Genomic DNA, 20,794 nt, shown 5'->3' on the forward strand with positions numbered 1-20,794 from the left:
TGTTAGCTCCTCCCCTGCAGTATACACCCCCTGGCCCAGCCAGGCTACTTCAGTTTTAGTACACAAGCAGTAGGAAAACAAGTAACAAAAAACGTGAGTGAATACTCATAACAAAATAGTACTGAGAGAGAAAAAAGCTAAGGCCCAACAGGGCAACAGGGAGGGTGCTGTGTCCCCCAATGATGGCTAAGAGAAAACGATTTTACGGTGAGTACACAAAAATCCGTTTTTCTCTGACGCCTCATTGGGGGACACAGGACCATGGGACGTTCTAAAGCAGTCCCTGGGTGGGTAAACAAACAACGCAACCCAAGGACTAGGAACCAGTCCCAGATAGCCAGGAGCACCTACTGACATAGGTGCTCCACTATCGTTTGCAGAATTTTCCTACCTAGGTTCGCCTCAGCCGAAGCCTGGGTATGGACTCGGTAATGCTTTGAAAAAGTATATAGGCAAGACCAGGTCGCAGCCTTACACCCCTGTTCCACTGAAGCCTGATGCCTAATGGCCCAAGAGGCGCCAATTGCTCGCGTGGAATAAGTCCGCAGCCCACTAGGAATGGGCTTGGGTTGCGAGCGGTAGACCTCCTGGATCGCAGAGCGAATCCAGCAAGCCAGCGTTGCCTATGAAGCTGCATCTCCTTTCTTAGGCCTTTCAGGAATGACGAACAAGGAGTCCATGTTCCTAAAGGGGCTGTCCTAGGTACGTAATATCTGAGAGCCCTCACAAGGTCTAGCGAATATAGGAACCTTTCCACCCTATGGACTGGGTGTGGACAAAAGGAAGGCAGAACAATGTCCTCGTTCATATGAAACGGGGAAGTAACCTTCGGAAGAAAATCCGGAAGGGGGCGTAGAACCACCTTGTCCTGATGAAAGATCAGAAAGGGTTCGTGGCAAGAGAGTGTTGCCAGTTCCGAAACTTGTCTGATGGACGTGATCGCCACTAAGAATCTTACCTTCCAGGAGAGAAGAGCAAGAGAAGATTCCTTAAAAGGTTCAAAGGGGGACCCTGGATACCGTCAAAAACGAGATTGAGGTCCCATGGGTCCAGCGGCCGTTTATACGGGGGAACTAGATGGGAAACGCCCTTGAGGAAAGTCTTGACTTGCGGATTGCAAGCTAGGCGGTATTGATAGAATATTGAGAGAGATGAAACCTGCCCCTTAAGGGAGGTGAGGGCCAACCCCTTTTGCAACCTGACTGCAAAAAAATCAAGAATTCTGGGGATCGCCAGAGGCATAGGTTGGACATTAAGCCTGCTTTACACGTTTCAATTAGTTGTACAATCGCATTTGCGATGTGACACGCCCAGGTTGCATACGGGATCTTATGAGATTGCACGTAGGTCATTCATTTGCTGTCACACGAGCGTTAGTAGTCTATGTTAAATTGATCAATTTTGTGTGCGATCCTTTAGATCATGTGTTCTGTGACGTATGCATCGGGCACCTTTTTTTTTTTTTTTATTTATTGACTTGACAAGCGTGTGTAATGTGTAGGGATGCGTTTTTACTATGTCATCTGCCATTCAGCTCTGCTACATGGCCGCTGACAGCAGACACAGACAGCCATGTAGCAGAGCTGACTGGCCGATGACAGCAGACACAGAAAGAGCCGCACTGTCAGAATGAACTCGGGTGAACTTCACCCGACTTCATTGTCATGCTGCGGCTCTGTCTGTGTTGCGCCCTGATTAGCGGTCACCAGTGAAGGACCCACCGGTGACCGCTAAACTCCTGAGTAACTGAATTGAGCAGCCCTCTCTCATATACTCACCGATCCCCGGCGCTGCACGGCATTCACACTGCTCCGGCGGCTTTTACTATTTTGAAAAAGTCGGCCGCTCATTAAACAATCTCGTATTTATCTAGGTTATCACTGGATCCAGTGACAGCGGGTAACCTCAGTGACAGCTCAGCTGATCGCGCGGCTGTCTTCAGTTGCTGTGTGGAGGTGACAGGAGCGGCGGTGTCTGCTGCAGCTCCGGTCACCTCCATGCAGCAGCGCTGGAAGCGACGCTGGACCATCCTGAATTACGCCGGACATGGAGGGCTTTTTTGGCCTGATTAAAGTGGTTAACCAGGCTATATGTTTGTGTTTTTTATTTCTAATAAAGGATTTTTTCGGGTGTGTGTGTTTATTTACTGTAATTTACAGATTAATCATGGAAGGTGTCTCATAGACGCCTGACATGTTTAATCTAGGATTTAGTGGCAGCTATGGGCTGCCAATAACTCCTTATTACCCCGATTTGCCAACGCACCAGGGCAAATCGGGAAGAGCCGGGTACAGTCCCAGAACTGTCGCATATAATGTATGCGGCAATTCTGGGCGGCTGTTGGCTGATATTGTTAGGCTGGGGGGCTCCCCATAACGTGGAGCTCCCCATCCTGAGAATACCAGCCTTCAGCCGTATGGCTTTATCTGGCTGGTTTTAAAATTGGGGGGGACCGCACGCCGTTTTTTTAATTATTTAATTATTTATTTCACTGCACAGTATAGACACGCCCACCGGCTGCTGTGATTGGGTGCAGTGTGACACCTGTCACTCAGCGTGGGGGCGTGCCTCACTGTAACCAATCATAGGCGCCGGTGGGCGGGGAAAGCAGGGAATACAAGATTGTTTAATGGGCGGCCGGCTTTTTCAAAACAGTAAAAGCCGCCGGAGCAGTGTGAATGCTGTGCAGCGCCGCGCCGGGGATCGGGGATCAGTGAGTATGAGAGAGGGGGGGGGAGGGATAGACTGACATGGACAGAGAGAGAGGGACAGAGATAGTGACCGACTGACAGAGATTACTGAATGACAGACATTGTGAGGCGCTTCAGAACGCAGCTTTTCAGCTGCGCTCTGAAGCGGACCTTTTTTAAGCTGCGGTGCAGAGCGCACACCTGCGCACATAGCATCAGACACCTAAATCGTATGAGGGATGTCACACGTTACAATTGACTAGGTTCATGCAACAAAACGCTCAATTCTAGACAAAGATACGATGTGTTTGCGATGAACGGTTTTGCGTTCAATCCTGATCGCACGTAGATGTCACACGCAGATACCTTACAAACGATGCCGGATGTGCGTCACTTACAATTTGACCCCAACGACGGATTGTGAGATATATTGAAGCGTGTGTAGCGGGCTTTAGATTCCCTGCACTGGGAAAGGAAAGTTTTCCACGTACGGTGGTAAATACGGGATGAAGGCCAGCTTTCGAGCACTGTACATGGTGGAGATGACCGCGGGAGAGAATCTCGCTCAGGTTAAAGTCCAGGTCTCAATGGCCAGGCCGTAAACTTCAGGGCTCTGGAGTTCTGATGGGAAATGGGCCCTTGGGTCAGCAGGTCTGGGATGCTTACAAGGCGCCATGATCAATTGTACTAATTCGGCATACCAGGCGCACCTGGGCTAGTCCGGTGCTATTAGTATCACCGGGACTCCTTCTGCCTTGATCTTCCTGATTACTTGCGGCAGCAGGGGCAGAGGCGAAAAACATGTAAGGTAGACGGAAGCGACTTCAGGAGACTAGAGCATCCGCGCCGATGGACTGTGGATCACGTGACCTGGCTAAGAACGCGGGTACCTTTGCGTTCAACCTTGAGGCCATTAGATCTACGTCTGGTGTACCCCAGCGAGTGCAGATGTGTGGTAACACTTCTGGGTGGAGAAAACACTCTCCGGCGGCCAGGCCTTGGCGACTTAGAAGGTCCGCCACCCAGTTCTCTACTCCCGGTATGTGTAACGCTAAAAACACAGACCCCCATCGATTCGGCCCAGGTGAGGATCCTGAGGACCTTGAAATAAGCTGTCTTGCTGCTGGTACCTCCCTGCCGATTGACCTACGCGTGGCAGGATACATTAAAAAAGTCTTATAGTTGTTGCTGTAGTTGTGCAGGGCATAAAACATGTCACTGCGGCCTCTGGCTGATGAGCCACAAACTCTGATTGTAATGAGGGAGCAATGCTCTGCAGAGCTAATGTGCAAGTAAGTCCTCCTTCGTCCCAGTTCTTGTGGGAAGGAGGAAGCCAGCTCTGAGAGACGCCCACAGGGTCTGATCACAACAAGAGGGAGCAATGCTCTGCAGGGCTCCTGTGTGAGGAGAGGTACGCTCGCTTTCGTGAGGGGGCGTGGCTTATCGAGTGTCGGAGGGGGCGGGGCTTAGCTCTGACAAGAAGGCATGAGAAAATATAATAAAAAAAAAAATGGTGGGAAGGGACTCCCCTTCCCCACTCCAGCCCTGCACAGCAATGGTGGACAGAAAAAACTTTATAAGTGTACCGCAGCTGCAGGTGCACTGAGTCCTGGGGGCTCTCCCCGTCCCCCAACCACAGGTGGAATGCTATGCAGGAGTCTGCAATCAGCCCAATCCAGTCAGTGTGACCTTTGCTCCAATTCCTGTCAGGGAGTCAGTGTGGATATTCTGACGCCTGTTGTGCCCGGTCACAGAGCTTATATCAACTCAGAGCCTGCCAGAGGAACTGAGGAAGTTTTCATCTGCTCTGGAAATCGGAAGGATCTCACCTCAGCTCCTGTGGAGATAGCAGTCTGACGCTTGCTGCCTGGTCACGCTGGTGCAAAGCGTGTATCAACTCAGAGCCTGCAAGAGGGACTGAGGAAGTTTTCATCTGCTCTGGGCTCTGGAAAATCGGTGCCTGTGAGACCCGTCGTCCAGTGAGTAACAGCCCAGGATCCAGCGTCGCAGGAGGGGGTACGGGGAGGGGACACTCCGCGTTCCCGCCTATTGATGGTTTTGGGAAATCGGTCCCCGAAGGAAACCGTCGCCCTCTAAAAACAAAAAAATTCTTGCTGCAGTAGTCTGCAGAGATGTGCCTCCTATAGACACTAAGATAAAACTGAAGTAGCCTGGCTGGGCCAGGGGGTGTATACTGCAGGGGAGGAGCTAACATCTTTGCATCTACTTAGTGTCCTCCTATGGATAAGCAGCATAACACCCATGATCCTGTGTTCCTGTGTCCCATAATGAGGAGTCAGAGAAATGGCTGTTTTTGTATGCTAAATATCTCATTTTTTCTTAGATTTCCTTTAGCAGTAATGCATATCTATATTCTTACATTCATGGTTTCCATGCTTTAGCATTTCAGAATGCAAACTGTCTCTTTTTGTATTTTATGTCATATTCAGTTATGCACCTGTTCACATTGCAGTTTTGGAGTACAGTAAGTCTTTTTGTTTAGATCAATGGGGGTCATACCTTTTGACTGTGCACTCCTCCCCCACTAACCATAGGTGATTTTATCCATTATAGTAGGTTCCTACTTGCCCATACACGGGAGGTTTTTAAACCCAGAGAGAGGCTTCAATACAGAGTTGGTACCCAGTGTAAGAGGTATGCCATGACGTGGTGACTGGGCAGATATAAAAATGGCCCTTTTTTATGCTAAATATCTCTATAAATTTTCTTAGATTTCTTTTAGCAGTAATGCATGTCTATATTCTTACGTTCATAGTTTTTATGCTTTTGCATTTCAGAGTGCAAACTGTCTTTTTTTTGTAATCAGCTAATATACAGACTGCAGATTACTGAGGGTAAGGGCTGGGACCCTCAATGATCTAGAGGTGGTGACAAAAACGCACTATACTTGCCCATGTCCAGCAGTTCTATAGACAATGACTATATTTCAGAGGCCCTATCTCGGGATCGGATGGGAATAACACTTTACATGTATTTCTTATAAAATGCAACTTCACATAAATTTTGTAATGGTATTATTTGACTTGTGAAATATTGCTGCCCTCTGTCCACCTCTGAGCTTAAAAGTTCTCCGGTCACAAAATATTGATGACCTATCCTTATTGTTATAGGCAGTGGCGGACCGATATCAGCACTTTGAATGCAGTTATAATGCATGTCTCTGGTTGTAGCGTGGCTTTGACGATCAGATCCTTTGCTCTTGAGAAGCAGCTGTTCTGCAGTACCTGTCAGTAGAGATGAGCAAACCTGAGGCTCGATATTTGGAAACCGAGCTTCAAAATCAAGGTTCAGGTTCGAGCGAGAGACGAGTCTGAACCTCTCAGGCGAGCAGCGCTGTTCTTGGGTATGAGTAATGGACAGCCCTGTGCGAGCCGCGTGACGTGTTTGAGCGGCTAACATTTGGGGTAAAATCAGTGCGATCAGATATAGTGTACACATACAACACCCCCCAATTTTTTTTTTTCATTTTATTTTTTTTATAAACCCTGCCCCGGAAGTGTTTTACTTATGGGTCATTAGCAAAACACTTCCTGGGCAGAATTTAATATTTTTTGGGGGGAAGGGGGGAGGAGGAGTGGTTTGTGTGTGTACACTAAATCTGATCACTATGCATCACTCATACCCAAGTACAGCGCTGCTGACTAGAGAGGTTCGGACTTGTCACTTGCTCTAACCTTGTTTTTTGGAGCTCGGTTTCTGAACCTTGAGCCTCAGGTTCGCTCATCTCTACCAGTCAGTGGCTGCTAGAACAATGAATGGATGTACACACTGCATCTCTGTTCAATGTGTTTCCATCCAGGCACTGATACTTAGCTCATGAATAATTTACCATCTGACAACTTTATCCTGTATTTCTAACAAACATACTGTCTGGCAACTAAAGCAATCAAGATGTGGTTGTCAAACAGTTAATCACCAAAAACCACCCTCACCCTTGATTGGCTCCTATAAGAACAGAACTTGTGAGGGAAATAAACATTCTAGTGTCCTACCGGAGAACCAAAGAAGACATGTAAGAATCTTTTTAGTCGCATATCTCTGCTAACAGCATCTTTTTCACTCTTAGAAGTCAAGTACAGAAGTAGTTGTTTCACAAAATCACTGTGCAGGATTTCAAAACCAGAAACATCCCACTCTGAGACAAGGCTCCGGATTTCTACAAGGCACTCAACGCCACCATCCACCTGGGCATAATAGAGAAAAAAAGTACAAAAAGGCATATATCCACAATAACACAAACCAAAGAATACAATAAAAGGTCTAGCTATATATAGGAGTAATTGCAAAGAAGGGAATTTTGTTTACTTACCGTAAATTCCTTTTCTTCTAGCTCCTATTGGGAGACCCAGACAATTGGGTGTATAGCTTCTGCCTCCGGAGGCCACACAAAGTATTACACTTTAAAAAGTGTAACCCCTCCCCTCTGCCTATACACCCTCCCGTGCATCACGGGCTCCTCAGTTTTGGTGCAAAAGCAGGAAGGAGGAAACTTATAAATTGGTCTAAGGTAAATTCAATCCGAAGGATGTTCGGAGAACTGAAAACCATGAACCAAAAGAACAATTCAACATGAACAACATGTGTACACAAAAGAACAAACAGCCCGAAGGGAACAGGGGCGGGTGCTGGGTCTCCCAATAGGAGCTAGAAGAAAAGGAATTTACGGTAAGTAAACAAAATTCCCTTCTTCTTTGTCGCTCCATTGGGAGACCCAGACAATTGGGACGTCCAAAAGCAGTCCCTGGGTGGGTAAAAGAATACCTCGATAAAAAAGAGCCGAAAACGACCCCCTCTTACAGGTGGGCAACCGCCGCCTGAAGGACTCGCCTACCTAGACTGGCGTCTGCCGAAGCATAGGTATGCACCTGATAGTGTTTCGTGAAAGTGTGCAGACTAGACCAGGTAGCTGCCTGACAAACCTGCTGAGCCGTAGCCCGGTGCCGCAATGCCCAGGACGCACCCACGGCTCTGGTAGAATGGGCTTTCAGCCCCAAAGGAAGCGGAAGCCCAGAAGAACGGTAGGCTTCAAGAATCGGTTCCTTGATCCACCGAGCCAAGGTTGACTTGGAAGCTTGCGAACCCTTACGCTGGCCAGCGACAAGGACAAAGAGCGCATCTGAACGGCGCAGGGGCGCCGTGCGAGACACGTAGAGCCGGAGTGCTCTCACCAGATCTAACGAGTGCAAATCCTTTTCACATTGGTGAACTGGATGAGGGCAAAATGAAGGTAAGGAGATATCCTGATTGAGATGAAAAGGGGATACCACCTTAGGGAGAAATTCAGGAACCGGACGCAGAACCACCTTATCCTGGTGAAAAACCAGGAAGGGGGCTTTGCATGACAGCACTGCCAGCTCCGACACTCTACGGAGCGATGTAACTGCCACTAGAAATGCCACCTTCTGCGAAAGACGTGATAAAGAGACATCCCGCAGCGGCTCGAAAGGTGGTTTCTGAAGAGCCGTTAGCACCCTGTTAAGATCCCAGGGTTCCAGCGGACGCTTGTAAGGTGGGACTATGTGGCAAACTCCTTGCAGGAACGTGCGGACCTGCGGAAGCCTGGTTAGACGCTTTTGAAAAAATACGGATAGCGCCGATACTTGTCCCTTGAGAGAGCCGAGAGACAAACCCTTGTCCATTCCGGATTGAAGGAATGAAAGAAAAGTAGGTAAGGCAAAGGGCCAGGGGGTAAAACCCTTATCAGAGCACCAGGCTAAGAAGATCCTCCAAGACCTGTGATAGATCTTGGCGGACATTGGTTTCCTGGCCTGTCTCATAGTGGCAATGACATCTTGAGATAACCCTGAGGACGCTAGGAGCCAGGACTCAATGGCCACACAGTCAGGTTGAGGGCCGCAGAATTGAGATGGAAAAAACGGCCCTTGAGACAGCAAGTCTGGGCGGTCTGGGAACGCCCACGTTTGACCCACCGTGAGGTGCCACAGATCCGGGTACCACGACCGCCTCGGCCAATCTGGGGCGACGAGAATGGCGCGACGACAGTCGGACCTGAGTTTGCGCAGGACTCTGGGCAGCATCGCCAGAGGAGGAAATACATAGGGCAGTCGAAACTGCGACCAATCCTGAACTAATGCGTCCGCCGCCAGAGCTCTGTGATTTTGAGACCGTGCCATGAATGCCGGGACCTTGTTGTTGTGCCGTGACGCCATGAGATCGATGTCCGGCGTTCCCCAGCGGCGACAGATCTCTCGAAACACGTCTGGGTGCAGAGACCATTCCCCCACGTCCATGCCCTGTCGGCTGAGAAAATCTGCTCCCAGTTTTCTACACCCGGGATGAGAACTGCGGAGATGGTGGAAGCTGTGGCTTCCACCAACTGCAGAATTCGTCGGACTTCCTGGAAGGCTTGACGACTGCGAGTGCCGCCCTGGTGGTTGATGTATGCGACGGCAGTGGCGTTGTCCGACTGGATCCGGATCTGCCTGCCCTCCAGCCACCGATGAAAGGCCAATAGGGCTAGATACACTGCCCTTATCTCCAGAATATTGATCTGAAGGGATGACTCTATCGGAGTCCAGGTTCCCTGAGCCCTGTGGTGGAGAAAAACCGCCCCCCACCCTGACAGGCTCGCGTCCGTCGTGACCACAGCCCAGGTGGGGGGTAGGAAGGATTTTCCCTGCGATAGAGAGTTGGGAAGGAGCCACCACTGAAGTGACGTCTTGGTTGCAAGGGAAAGAGAGACGTTCCTGTCGAGTGAAGTCGACCTCCTGTCCCATTTGCGGAGAATGTCCCACTGGAGTGGCCGCAGATGGAATTGCGCGAAGGGCACTGCCTCCATCGCTGCCACCATCTTCCCCAGGAAGTGCATGAGGCGCCTCAAGGGGTGTGACTGACCCCGAAGAAGAGATTGCACCCCTGCCTGCAGCGAAAGCTGTTTGTCCAGCGGTAGCATGACTACTGCTGACTGAGTATGAAACTCCATCCCAAGGTACGTCAGTGATTGGGTCGGTGTCAACTTGGATTTTGGGAAGTTGATGATCCACCCGAACTGCTGGAGAGTCGCCAGAGCGACGGAAAGGCTGTTTTGACACGCCATCTGAGAGGGTGCCCTGACCAGAAGATCGTCTAAGTAGGGAATCACCGAGTGGCCCTGAGAGTGTAGGACCGCCACAACAGATGCCATGACCTTGGTGAACACCCGTGGGGCTGTCGCCAGGCCGAAAGGCAATGCCACGAACTGAAGGTGTTCGTCCCCGATGGCGAAACGCAAAAAGCGTTGATGTTCGGGTGCGATCGGCACATGGAGATAAGCATCCTTGATGTCGATCGATGCTAGGAAGTCTCCTTGTGACATCGAAGCGATGACAGAGCGGAGAGATTCCATCCGAAACCGTCTGGTGCTCACATGTCTGTTGAGCAGTTTGAGGTCCAGGACGGGACGGAATGAACCGTCCTTCTTTGGCACCACGAACAAGTTGGAGTAAAAGCCGCGACCATGTTCCTGGAGGGGAACCGGGATCACAACTCCTTCTGTCTTCAGAGCGTTCACCGCCTGAAAAAGTGCATCGGCTCGCTCGGGGGGCGGAGATGTTCTAAAGAAACGAGTCGGGGGACGAGAGCTGAACTCTATCCTGTAACCGTGAGACAGAATGTCTCTCACCCATCGGTCTTGAACATGTGGCCACCAGGCGTCGCAAAAGCGGGAGAGCCTGCCACCGACCGAGGATGCGGTTCGGGGATGCCGAGAGTCATGAGGAGGCCGCCTTGGAAGCAGTGCCTCCTGCGGCCTTTTGGGGGCGTGACTTGGACCGCCACGCATAGGAGTTCCTCTGGCCTTTCTCCAGCCTGCTGGACGAAGAGGATTGTGGCTTGGCGGAGGGACGAAAGGACCGAAACCTCGATTGTATTTTCCGTTGCTGAGGTCTCTTTGGTTTGGACTGGGGTAAGGAGGAGTCATTTCCCTTGGATTCCTTAATAATCTCATCCAATCGTTCGCCAAAGAAGCGGTCGCCAGCAAACGGCAAACCGGTTAAGAACCTCTTGGAAGCAGAGTCTGCCTTCCATTCGCGCAGCCACATGGCCCTGCGGACTGCCACAGAGTTAGCGGATGCCACCGCTGTACGGCTGGCAGAGTCTAGGACTGCGTTCATGGCGTAGGAAGAAAAAGCTGACGCTTGAGAAGTCAGAGACGCAACCTGCGGAGCAGAATTACGTGTGACTGCATTAATCTCAGCCAGACAAGCTGAGATAGCTTGTAGTGCCCACACGGCTGCAAATGCCGGGGCAAAAGACGCGCCCGTGGCTTCATAGATGGATTTCACCAGGAGCTCTATCTGCCTGTCAATGGCATCCTTTAGCGATGATCCATCTGCAACCGATACCACAGATCTAGCCGCCAATCTAGAGACTGGGGGATCCACCTTGGGACATTGAGCCCAACCCTTGACAACGTCAGGAGGGAAGGGGTAACGTGTGTCAGTAAGGCGCTTAGTAAAGCGCTTGTCCGGAACCGCTCTGGGCTTCTGGACAGCATCTCTGAAGTTAGAGTGATCGAAAAACGCACTCCGTGTACGTTTAGGGAACCGAAACTGGTGTTTCTCCTGCTGAGAAGTCGACTCCTCTACAGGTGGCGGCGGGGGAGGGATATCTAACACCTGGTTGATGGACTACATAAGGTCATTTACTTTGGCGTCCCCTTCAGGTGTATCAAGATTGAGAGCAACGTCAGTGTCAGAGTCCTGAGCTGCAACGTCCGCCTCGTCCTCCAGAGAGTCCTCACGCAGGGAAGCCGAGCAGCGTGAAGAAGTCGGGGAAGATTCCCAGCGGGCTCGCTTAGCCGGTCTGGGACTGTGGTCCGGGCCGGAGTCCTCCACGTGAGACCTAGGGCCCCCCCTGGGAACGTGCTGCGGCGCGGACAGAGATGGGCCTGGAGGAGAAGATCCAACAGGGGCCGGGGCCTGTGTAAGGACCGGTCTGGACTGCAAAGCTTCAAGCAGCTTGGCAGACCATTTGTCCATAGACTGAGCCATGGATTGTGAAAATGACTCAGAGAGTTTTTCAGCAAAAACTGCAAACTCTGTCCCTGCCGCCTGGACAGGGGGACCAAGGGGTTCTACCTGAGCCGAGGGGCCCACTAGTGACCGAGGCTCGGGTTGAGGAAGCACAACAGGGGTTGAGCATTGCTCACAGTGAGGGTAGGTGGAACCCGCAGGTAACTTAGCTGCACAAGAGGTACAGGTCGCAAAATAACCCTGTGCCTTGGCACCCTTGCTCCTTGTGGACGACATGCTGTTGTCTCCTAGGAGAGTGATCACTGAGGGTATATGGGAAGGGTATACAGCCCGACCGAACAGAAATATATAACTATATATATAGTATCTATTCCGGCACCCTAAGGGGACCAGCACCGGGTGACCGGTGTGGCTTACCGACCGCTAAAAAGCGGAGTGTGTGTGTCCTCCAGATTCCCTGCCTTAGGTCTCCCAGCGTGCAGAGCTCTTTCCAGGAAATCCTCCACAGGCAGAATGCCGAGGAAATGGCTGCCGGAGCTCTCAGGGGAGGAGTGGAGCCGTGGGCGGCGTTAGAAAAGTGCGGGAATCTGGAGTCCCCACAGTGATCAGTGAGGGGGAGGAAACATACAGGATTCTCCGGCCCTCACAGCCGACGTCAGGCCGGCCGTCCCGCCCTTACCCCTGATAGACAGGCCCGGGGGCGGGAGTTTTGCTACTAGGCCGCATTTGAAGCCGGGGACTAAATTTAAGACCGCGGCCGACAAACAGGCGCGGTCGGCGCGGAAGTCCGCCGGCCATCATTAATAAGCAGCTGCTGCAGCGTCCGGGATGAAGGCGCTCAATGCACATCCCCCATGGGTATACAGAGTACCTGAGTGATGCAGGGCCCGGTCCCTGAGAATAAACAAACTCCTGTCCGACAGATTCCCAGAGGGGCTGCGGAGGGAGCACGGTCCCAGTGAATGGATGACCGGTCAGGATCCCACTTCTCCCAGAGCCGCTAAGGGATGGTGAAGGAGACGGCATGAGGCTCCGGCCTTTGTACCCGCAATGGGTACCTCAACCTTAACAGCACCGCCGACTTAGTGGGGTGAGAAGGGAACATGCCGGGGGCCCCGTGGGGGCCCACTTTTCTTCCAACCGATATAACTAATCTGAGAATGCATGAGTGGATGTGTGCCTCCTTCCACACAAAGCATAAAACTGAGGAGCCCGTGATGCACGGGAGGGTGTATAGGCAGAGGGGAGGGGTTACACTTTTTAAAGTGTAATACTTTGTGTGGCCTCCGGAGGCAGAAGCTATACACCCAATTGTCTGGGTCTCCCAATGGAGCGACAAAGAAAGAATAAAAAGTTGTACAGTGGAACCTTGGTTAACGAGAACAATCCGTTCTGGGACTGTGCTTGTTAACCATGTTACTCGTTCAGCAAAGCAAGATTTCCCATAGGAAATCACTGCAATGCAGACAATTCGTTCCACAACTTGTTAAATGTCCTATCCTGGTCCCCTATTGTGCCATTCCACAAATGTACAAACACGCACGCACACATACATATTATGCTTACCTTACCTTCCGTTCCATTGCCGACCTCCTGGAACTAGCAGTTCGCCGGTACATGATGTGTATCTGGTAACCATCGCGACGAGGGAGGAACTTCCACTGCCAGAGCGCTGACGTCAAAGGCAGGAGACGCTTGCCTCTGATTGGCCAGCGCGCTGTCTTTGAGTAGCGGCTGACAGCGGAAGTTCCTCCCTCGTCGCGATGGTTGCAGATACACATCCTGTAGCGGCGAACTACAAGAACCATGAAGCCAGCGATGGAACGGAAGGTACACATATTATGCTCACCTTACCTTCCGATCCATCGCCAGCCTCATGGATCTTGCAGTTCGCCGGTACAGGATGTGTATTGGGTAACCATCGCGACGAGGGAGGAACTTCCGCTGTCAGAGCAAGTTCCTCCCTCGTCACGATGGTTATCGATACACATCCTGTACCGGCGAACTACAAGAACCATGAGGCCGGCGATGGATCGGAAGGTAAGGTGAGCATAATATGTGTGTCTGCGTGCGTGTTTGTGTGTGTTTGTAGATGCTTGTATGTGTTTGTGTGGAATACAAGAGTGGGTTAGAGCGCGGTGGATGTACGGAACGGGAAGTGTGTGCGGTGAGTGTTTTGCTCGTTCAGCAAAGCATGCTCGTAAACTGAGTTACACATTTACAGCAATCTTTGCTCGTTAAGCGAAATACTCACTAACTGGGTTACTCGTTAAGTGAGGTTCCACTGAATCTATACATTTTTAACCAGATTGAAAATGAAACAACTTTCCTAAAAATTACATACCCCAGCTGCTTCTCAAGGAAGACAACCAAAGATTACCATTTATAAAGGGGTTTCCTCATGATGAAAACCCATTTACCTAGCCCTACATTGGCCAGAGCAGAGCTGGTAAAGCCTGACTCTCTCTGACGCACCTGGGTCTTTCATGTTCTCACTAATATACTTCTCGTGAAATCTGTCTGGCCACAGCTTCCCCACCTCTGACAATGATTTGACATAAGTTATATATTGATCTACAATACACTTTCAGGTTTCATTTGCTGAAAAGTGTGGTGTCCGCACCTGAAGGTTGAGCTGCTCTGTGGCACTGCAGAGTCTCTGAAGAACATTTAGTGCAGGATTGCTGCCATCCATATTCTCTGAGCTGAAATATCGTTGCACGCACTTGTGTGCCTGCTGCTTGATCCATCCCTGAGTTTGCTTGCTGTAAAGAGTATTGGGGTGAAGAAAAGAAACATAACGGAGAATTACCAAAACCCATAAAAAAGCATGTAACTAAAAACACACTGACTTGATACATCGTGTCAATACAGTGACAGATTATGGTACCTGTTGTCGGAGATTGTATCCTTGGCAGCCCATCTCGACAAACCACTCACTCCTGCTGTCTGCGCCTCTATAATGTTGCTATTTGACTGTGTGCTCAATTTGTCACAAGTTTTTGGATTTAAGCTAGCCAGAAATGAGGGTTCTACAGTCTGTGTGGCTGTTGAGCTTTTTGCTAAAATAAGAATACCATGAAAAGTTAGCTTCAACGAATATTAAACAATAAGATACTGTAAACTACTTAAAAAGGGATGGTGTAATGTCCCCACTGCTGCTAATTTGCAGACTAAGGGTTAATGTACAGGTTTATATCATTCCTATGTTATGCGTCCATTTTACTGAAAATGCAGTTATTGTAAGGAAAAACTCTATATTCCTTCCAGGAGATGCCTGCTCTAAACCATATATGTGGGCCCAGACCGGAGTGTGTACCGTCACCACTCAGTGAGCGGCGGCTGTGTGCTCACCCCGACACTTGGATTGTCAGCTTGCTCTGCAAAGATGTGAATCAGAGTGAACCGTAAAGTGCCGGGGCGAGCATACAGCGGCCACTGACAGTATAGTGAGTGGTGAATGAAGCGGATCTAGTGCCACTTCGGCTAAAACCATAGGCTCCATGAAGGAATAATATTCATTGCCTACCGGTGTCCATTGTCGGTGTAAAGCAGCTGGTCAGCATTGTAACACTATGAACATGCAAGATTGACTCTATATTAATTGTGGTTGTGGACAAAACAGATTACCATTAAAGGATTATATTATTGGATCTGCAGCAGGAGGCAGGGTGCTTCTGAAGATTGACAGGTCAGACCAGCGGCTTGACTGCATTGATAGTTTACTTTCAGCATGGGAGAGCGCATACCGTATTTTTCGGACTATAAGACGTACTTCCCCCCCCCAAATGTTGGGGAAAAGTGGGGGGTGCGTCTTATAGTCTGAATGTGGCTGCGGGGAATGAGGGTGCTGCGGTGGAGCGGGTCATCGGTGGCATGAGCAGGCTGTAGCAGCCTGCCGTGACCACGTGGGCCTGCTCATTTCATATGCACGCCCATCATCCCGCAGCGCTGAAGCCGGCGCTGACAGGTGGGAGGCATGATGGGCAGGGGATGCGCGCATAATTAACAGCCGGCACGCGTGATCACACCTGGCAACTACAGCCTGGAGTGATCATGTGCGGCTGTATTCACTGGTCCCCGGGCATCATCATCAGCGCAGAGTACAGTGAATCAGTATACTCACCCGTCACCATTGTCTGCAGCATTGCGATCTGTCTGCTGGCCCGCTGATCTGTGTAGAGAGCGGTGAGCACAGCGATGACATCATCCCTGTGCACAGCGCTAGTCTCCACACAGGTCAGCTGAGAGACAGACACGAGGACGAGCAATGCTCCAGGGAACGGTGACGACTCCACACTCCAGCGGCACTGCTGCCGGCACTGATAGGAGGAGCGATGCTGCAGGAGCGAGGAAAGGTGAGTATAAACGTTTATTTTTTTTTTGTTTGCCACAGGATGCAGGGCATATAGCAAGATGGGGTTATATGAGCAGGATGGGGGTATATGAGTAGGATGGGGGTATATAGCAGGATAAAGGCATATACCAGGATGAAGCTATGTAGCAGAATTGGAATATATACCAGGATGGGGTACATATATACAAGGACGGGGAGCATATACAAGGCAGGAGGATCATTACCAGGATGGGGTACCTTAGTAGATAATTTGGGGACATTACCCCCATAACAGTCTCAGCAGCAGATCCTCGCCCCATAAGAGTGTGTCATGGGCACATTTTTTGCTTAAAATTTTATTTTCCTATTTTTCTCCTCTAAAACTAGGGTGCGTCTTATGGTGCAGTGCGTCTTATAGTCCGAAAAATACGGTAGATCAGAGCCACCTGCAGGGTTGGATCAGCAGAGGGGCACCGGGACTGGTCAGCAATCAGTCCAGCTTCAGAATAGCACTAGGAAAGCTCTATTGGAAAAAAACCTGCAAGCACCTGCTTCTAGCCTGGGAAACTGCCACTACTAAGACTGCAGAGGAGGCAAGTAACCTAGGTAATGAGCAGTGAACAATACAATTGAAAATCCCTTCATTCTTGAGAACAAAGAAGATTTTTAACAAGAGCTAAGTTGTAAAGTTGCATGTTTTTTTTACAACCACTTTGTGATACTTTTATCTGAACTTTTTAAATCGGTAAACTTGTAAATTTACTTTTACTTTCACTCATTTATATAAAAAGAAAATAATGTACTAAGACTGTTTTTTTTTCATAAAGATACAAAAAGAGGATTTTAGGTACTCACCGTAAAATCCTTTTCTCAAAGCCTTCACTGGTGGACACAGGAGACCATGGGTGTACTGTATATGCCACTAGGAGGCAGACACTATGCAAAAAAAGGTTAGCTCCTTCCCGATAGTATACACTCACCAACTGGCACAAAGACAATCACTTAATTAAAAAGCAGTGGGAAAAGCAAGAGTAAAAAGAATTATTGAAGCACCCTTGTAAACAATAACTCACAACATCTGAGCAACAAGGGTGGGTGCTGTGTCCCTCAATAAAGGCTCCGAGAAAGGAATTTTATGGTGAGTACCCAAAATACTTTTTTCTTTATTACTTCATAAGAGACATAGGAGCCATGGGACATCCTAAACCAGTCCCAAAGGTGGGCACTGGAATATTCTGTCCTGGAAACATAGACATGGAGAGTTCTCACAAGATCCAACTTGTGGAGCAACAGTTCCTGAGGATGGACCATAGACAGGCAAAACGATGGGAGAACAACATCCCCGTTAAGTTGGAAAGAAACTATCTTTGGTAAAAAGGATGGAGTTGGATGCAAAACTACCTTGTCCTGCTCTAACACGAAAAAGGGAGAGCATCAGGAGAGGACCTGAAGTTTGGATACTCGTATGATCGATGTGATAGCCACCAGGAAGGCAACGTGTCAGGAGAGGAAGGATAAATAAACTTCTTGTAGTGGCTCAAAGAGGAACCTCTGAAGGATATCCAGAACGAAATTGAGGTCCCAAGGCTCTACCAGAAGTCGGTAAGGAGGCGCAGAATGAGCGACCCCCTGAAGGAAGGTCTTAACTTGGAGATTAGATGCAAGGTCCTCTGGAAAAGAATGGATATCGCTGAAACTTGATCCTTGAAAAAGCTAAAGGACAGATCAAAATCAAGACCCAACTGTAGGATGGGCAGCAGGGCACGTAAAGAGAAAGCCATAAGTTCTGTCAGGTTGGTATTGCACCAGCCTCGGAAGGTCTTCCATGTGTGGTGATATGTGCGAGAGGCAGAAGGCTTCCTTACTTTGATCATGGTCTGAATGACCTGATCAGAGAGACCAGTGGATCTTAAGACTACAGCTTCGATAGCGATGCCATTAAATTGAGCAACTGAGAATTCTGGTGGAGGAGAAGACCCTGAGAAAGTAAATCTGGAAATTCTGGGAGCTTCATGGGACATCTGTGAGGTGACGTTATCAACTCTGCATACCAAGGTCTTCTGGACCAATCTGGCGTGTACGAGTATGATGGGTACTCCTTCCACCTTGATTTGCTTGATTAGTCTATGTATCAGAGAGAGGGGATGAAAAAGAAATAGGAAGGAGAACTGGGCCCATGAGATCACCAGGGCACAGCAGTCAATCGCCAGGGAATTGCGAGCCCTAGACACAAACTGGGAAACCTTGGTGTTCTACCTGGACACCATTAAATTCATATTAGGCATCCCCCATCTGCGGCAGATCTGTTTGAAGACATATTGGTTTAGAGACCATTTGCGCGCGTCAAGGCAGCGGCCCAGTTGTCCACTTCAGGAAAGTGTACTGCTGAGATTGCCTTCACATTCTGGCCCATGAAAGAAACCAAGTAACCTCTAAGATCATTGCTCGGCTTTCTCCTTGATGTATGCCACAGCTGTGGTGTTGATGGATTGAAGTTGAATCGGATGACTGAAAAGAAGTTGCTGGCAGTGAAGGATGGCCAGAAAGATTGCTCTGACCTTCAGAATGTTGATGGGGAGAGCCGATTCCTGGTTGTTCCACTGTCCTTGTATCGTGAAGTTCTGGAAGGAAGTATGTCTGGGCAATCCAGAGAGTGAATTTACTAGTCCCATCTAGATTGAAGAAAAAGCTGAAGAAGCCAAGTGTGGAACTGAGTGAAGGGGACTACTTCCATAGCTGCTATCATCTTTCCCAGAATGCTCATACAGAAAAGGACAGAGGATAGAGAGGAACGTCTGAGAGAACAAATCCATCTTAGAAGGATAGAGTACTTGTCTTCGGGCAGGAGGACCCTTGTCGATTCGGTGTTGAACAACATTCCCAGGAAGACAATGCAATTGTGATGCCGAGCACCCAGGTGTAATGAGATGCTAGACCACTAGGAGTCGCTAGATAGCTTAGTGGAGGAGATCTGGGGGAAAGTCGAAAAGCCAGGGGTCAGGAGCCGGGAGATCATGTCAGTAATAGAGGGAGAAAGAGAAGCCGAACTCAGTGTGCGAGCCAAAAGTGAGTAAACCAGAAAGTCACGTAAAGTACCAGGAAGAGAGTGGAGCCGGGGTCAGAATACAAGCCGAGGTCGGTAGTCAAGAGGACATGTCCAGTACATGGGAGACAGTGGAGGTGGGGATCAGGAACAAGCCGAAGGTCAGGGAGGCAGGGAGTCAAGATGGAGTAGGGGTACAAGGAACTAGGAGCACAAGATCAGTCACTTACGGGAACCAGAGACATGCACTGCTAAACAGGAATTATCACTGGTGGCATTCCGTTTTACGTGTATCGAATCCCGACCGATTCCTAATTATACCTATAATTAAGAACTGGTCAAGGTTTGATACGCGTCTGGCAGGCGGCAGGAGTAGCAGTTACGTCTTCCCTTCCTGAGTGCCAGGCTCTGGAAAGCAAGCAGGCAGGGACATGATGGCGAGGACCAACTGCTGGAGAGCCCCAAACAGTCTTGATGTGTTCGGGACGGGGGTCCTGCAGGATAGACCAGAGAAGCAACAGTTAATGATGCAACCACTGTGCTCTTGAGTGGGAAGATGGAGTTGAGCAATTACACTCTGTTGCCCAATCACAAGCTGAATTTGAAAGAAAAAGGCAAAAGATTAATAAAACACAACAAATGTAAGGCAGAAGCGGTGCTGGGTGCAGCCTTGCGTCTGCCTCCTACTGACACTAAGCTTAAACTGATTGTTTTTGTGCCACTTGGTGGATGTATACCACCGGAGAGGAGCTAACTTTTTTTGCACAGTGTCAGCCTCCTAGTTGCAGTAGCATACACCCATGGTCTCCTGTGTCCCCCAATGGAGCAATAGAGAAATAAACCGTACCTTGATTGTTCGTTTTGTCCTCATCTCTTGGTGGAGAGTATTTTGGCTTCTGTGTACCACATTTTGGCCTTTTCCTCTTCAAAACATCACTGAATCGTCTAAAGCACGAAACAGAACGACAGATTACAAGACATTCAGTTAACGCTATAGATATCCACCCACTTTCATTTGTTTTTCTATATGGAATGTAGTAAAGTAATGTTCCTCCCTATTCTAGGAATAATTCGTACAGACACTTTACACCTTTATTTTCTCACCCGTATGAACTAAGATGTAAGGAGTCATCTCTGTGCTGCAGGCTTGGAGACCCAAGGTCAGCGAATGCATTTCCAGACACAGAGCCAGTTCCAGTTTTGTTGGTTGCTGAACTTGCAATGGAACAGGACACAACGGCACAGTCTTCGGCTGCACTTGTTAAAAGAGTTTCTGACTCGGCCAAGTTCTTTATTTCACGCATGACACCTAAAAGTAAATATAAAGAAGGATTAATACACCAATTTGAAAACGATAAGGGGGGGGAAAGCTATATTCACACACATAATGCTTACACGCTGAAACATAAGTAAAGGTAGCAAATTTACCTTGTCTGATCTAGTCAACAATTGAAGCATAGTGACATTTTACAATAAAACCATAATAGTTCACATGAAGCAAATTACCTTCCCTCCTGAAGTAAACGCTGAATATATCTGGCAATTTTTGCATCAATATCTCAATCATCTGAAGAGCTCCGACCACCACTTTGTGGTCTTGACTTGACAACATGGATGTAATGTGACTAGAATGGAAAAAGGCGAAAACACAAAAATAATTTACCAATAGACAAATTTCTTAGCAAGAAATATACATTCAAATATCTAGTAAAATCATTCTGAAAAACCTTTT

The 20,794-nt window shown here is 49.1% G+C and overlaps 1 protein-coding gene across 1 annotated transcript in view; it reads right to left on the reverse strand.

The window, feature by feature from the left end:
* The window catches only part of LOC142296903 (E3 ubiquitin-protein ligase TRIP12-like), a 498,462-nt gene that overhangs the window by 196,736 nt on the left and 280,932 nt on the right, over positions 1-20,794 (reverse strand). The window contains exons 16-21 of the mRNA XM_075341010.1: positions 20,569-20,687; positions 20,167-20,371; positions 19,910-20,007; positions 14,574-14,745; positions 14,307-14,448; positions 6,704-6,895 (exon numbers count right to left, since the gene is read on the reverse strand). Coding sequence (XP_075197125.1) covers positions 6,704-6,895; positions 14,307-14,448; positions 14,574-14,745; positions 19,910-20,007; positions 20,167-20,371; positions 20,569-20,687 — 928 coding nt within the window. The remainder of the gene's footprint in view (positions 1-6,703; positions 6,896-14,306; positions 14,449-14,573; positions 14,746-19,909; positions 20,008-20,166; positions 20,372-20,568; positions 20,688-20,794) is intronic.

Source organism: Anomaloglossus baeobatrachus, chromosome 3, assembly GCF_048569485.1.
Source record: "Anomaloglossus baeobatrachus isolate aAnoBae1 chromosome 3, aAnoBae1.hap1, whole genome shotgun sequence".
Lineage (NCBI taxonomy): Eukaryota > Metazoa > Chordata > Amphibia > Anura > Aromobatidae > Anomaloglossus > Anomaloglossus baeobatrachus.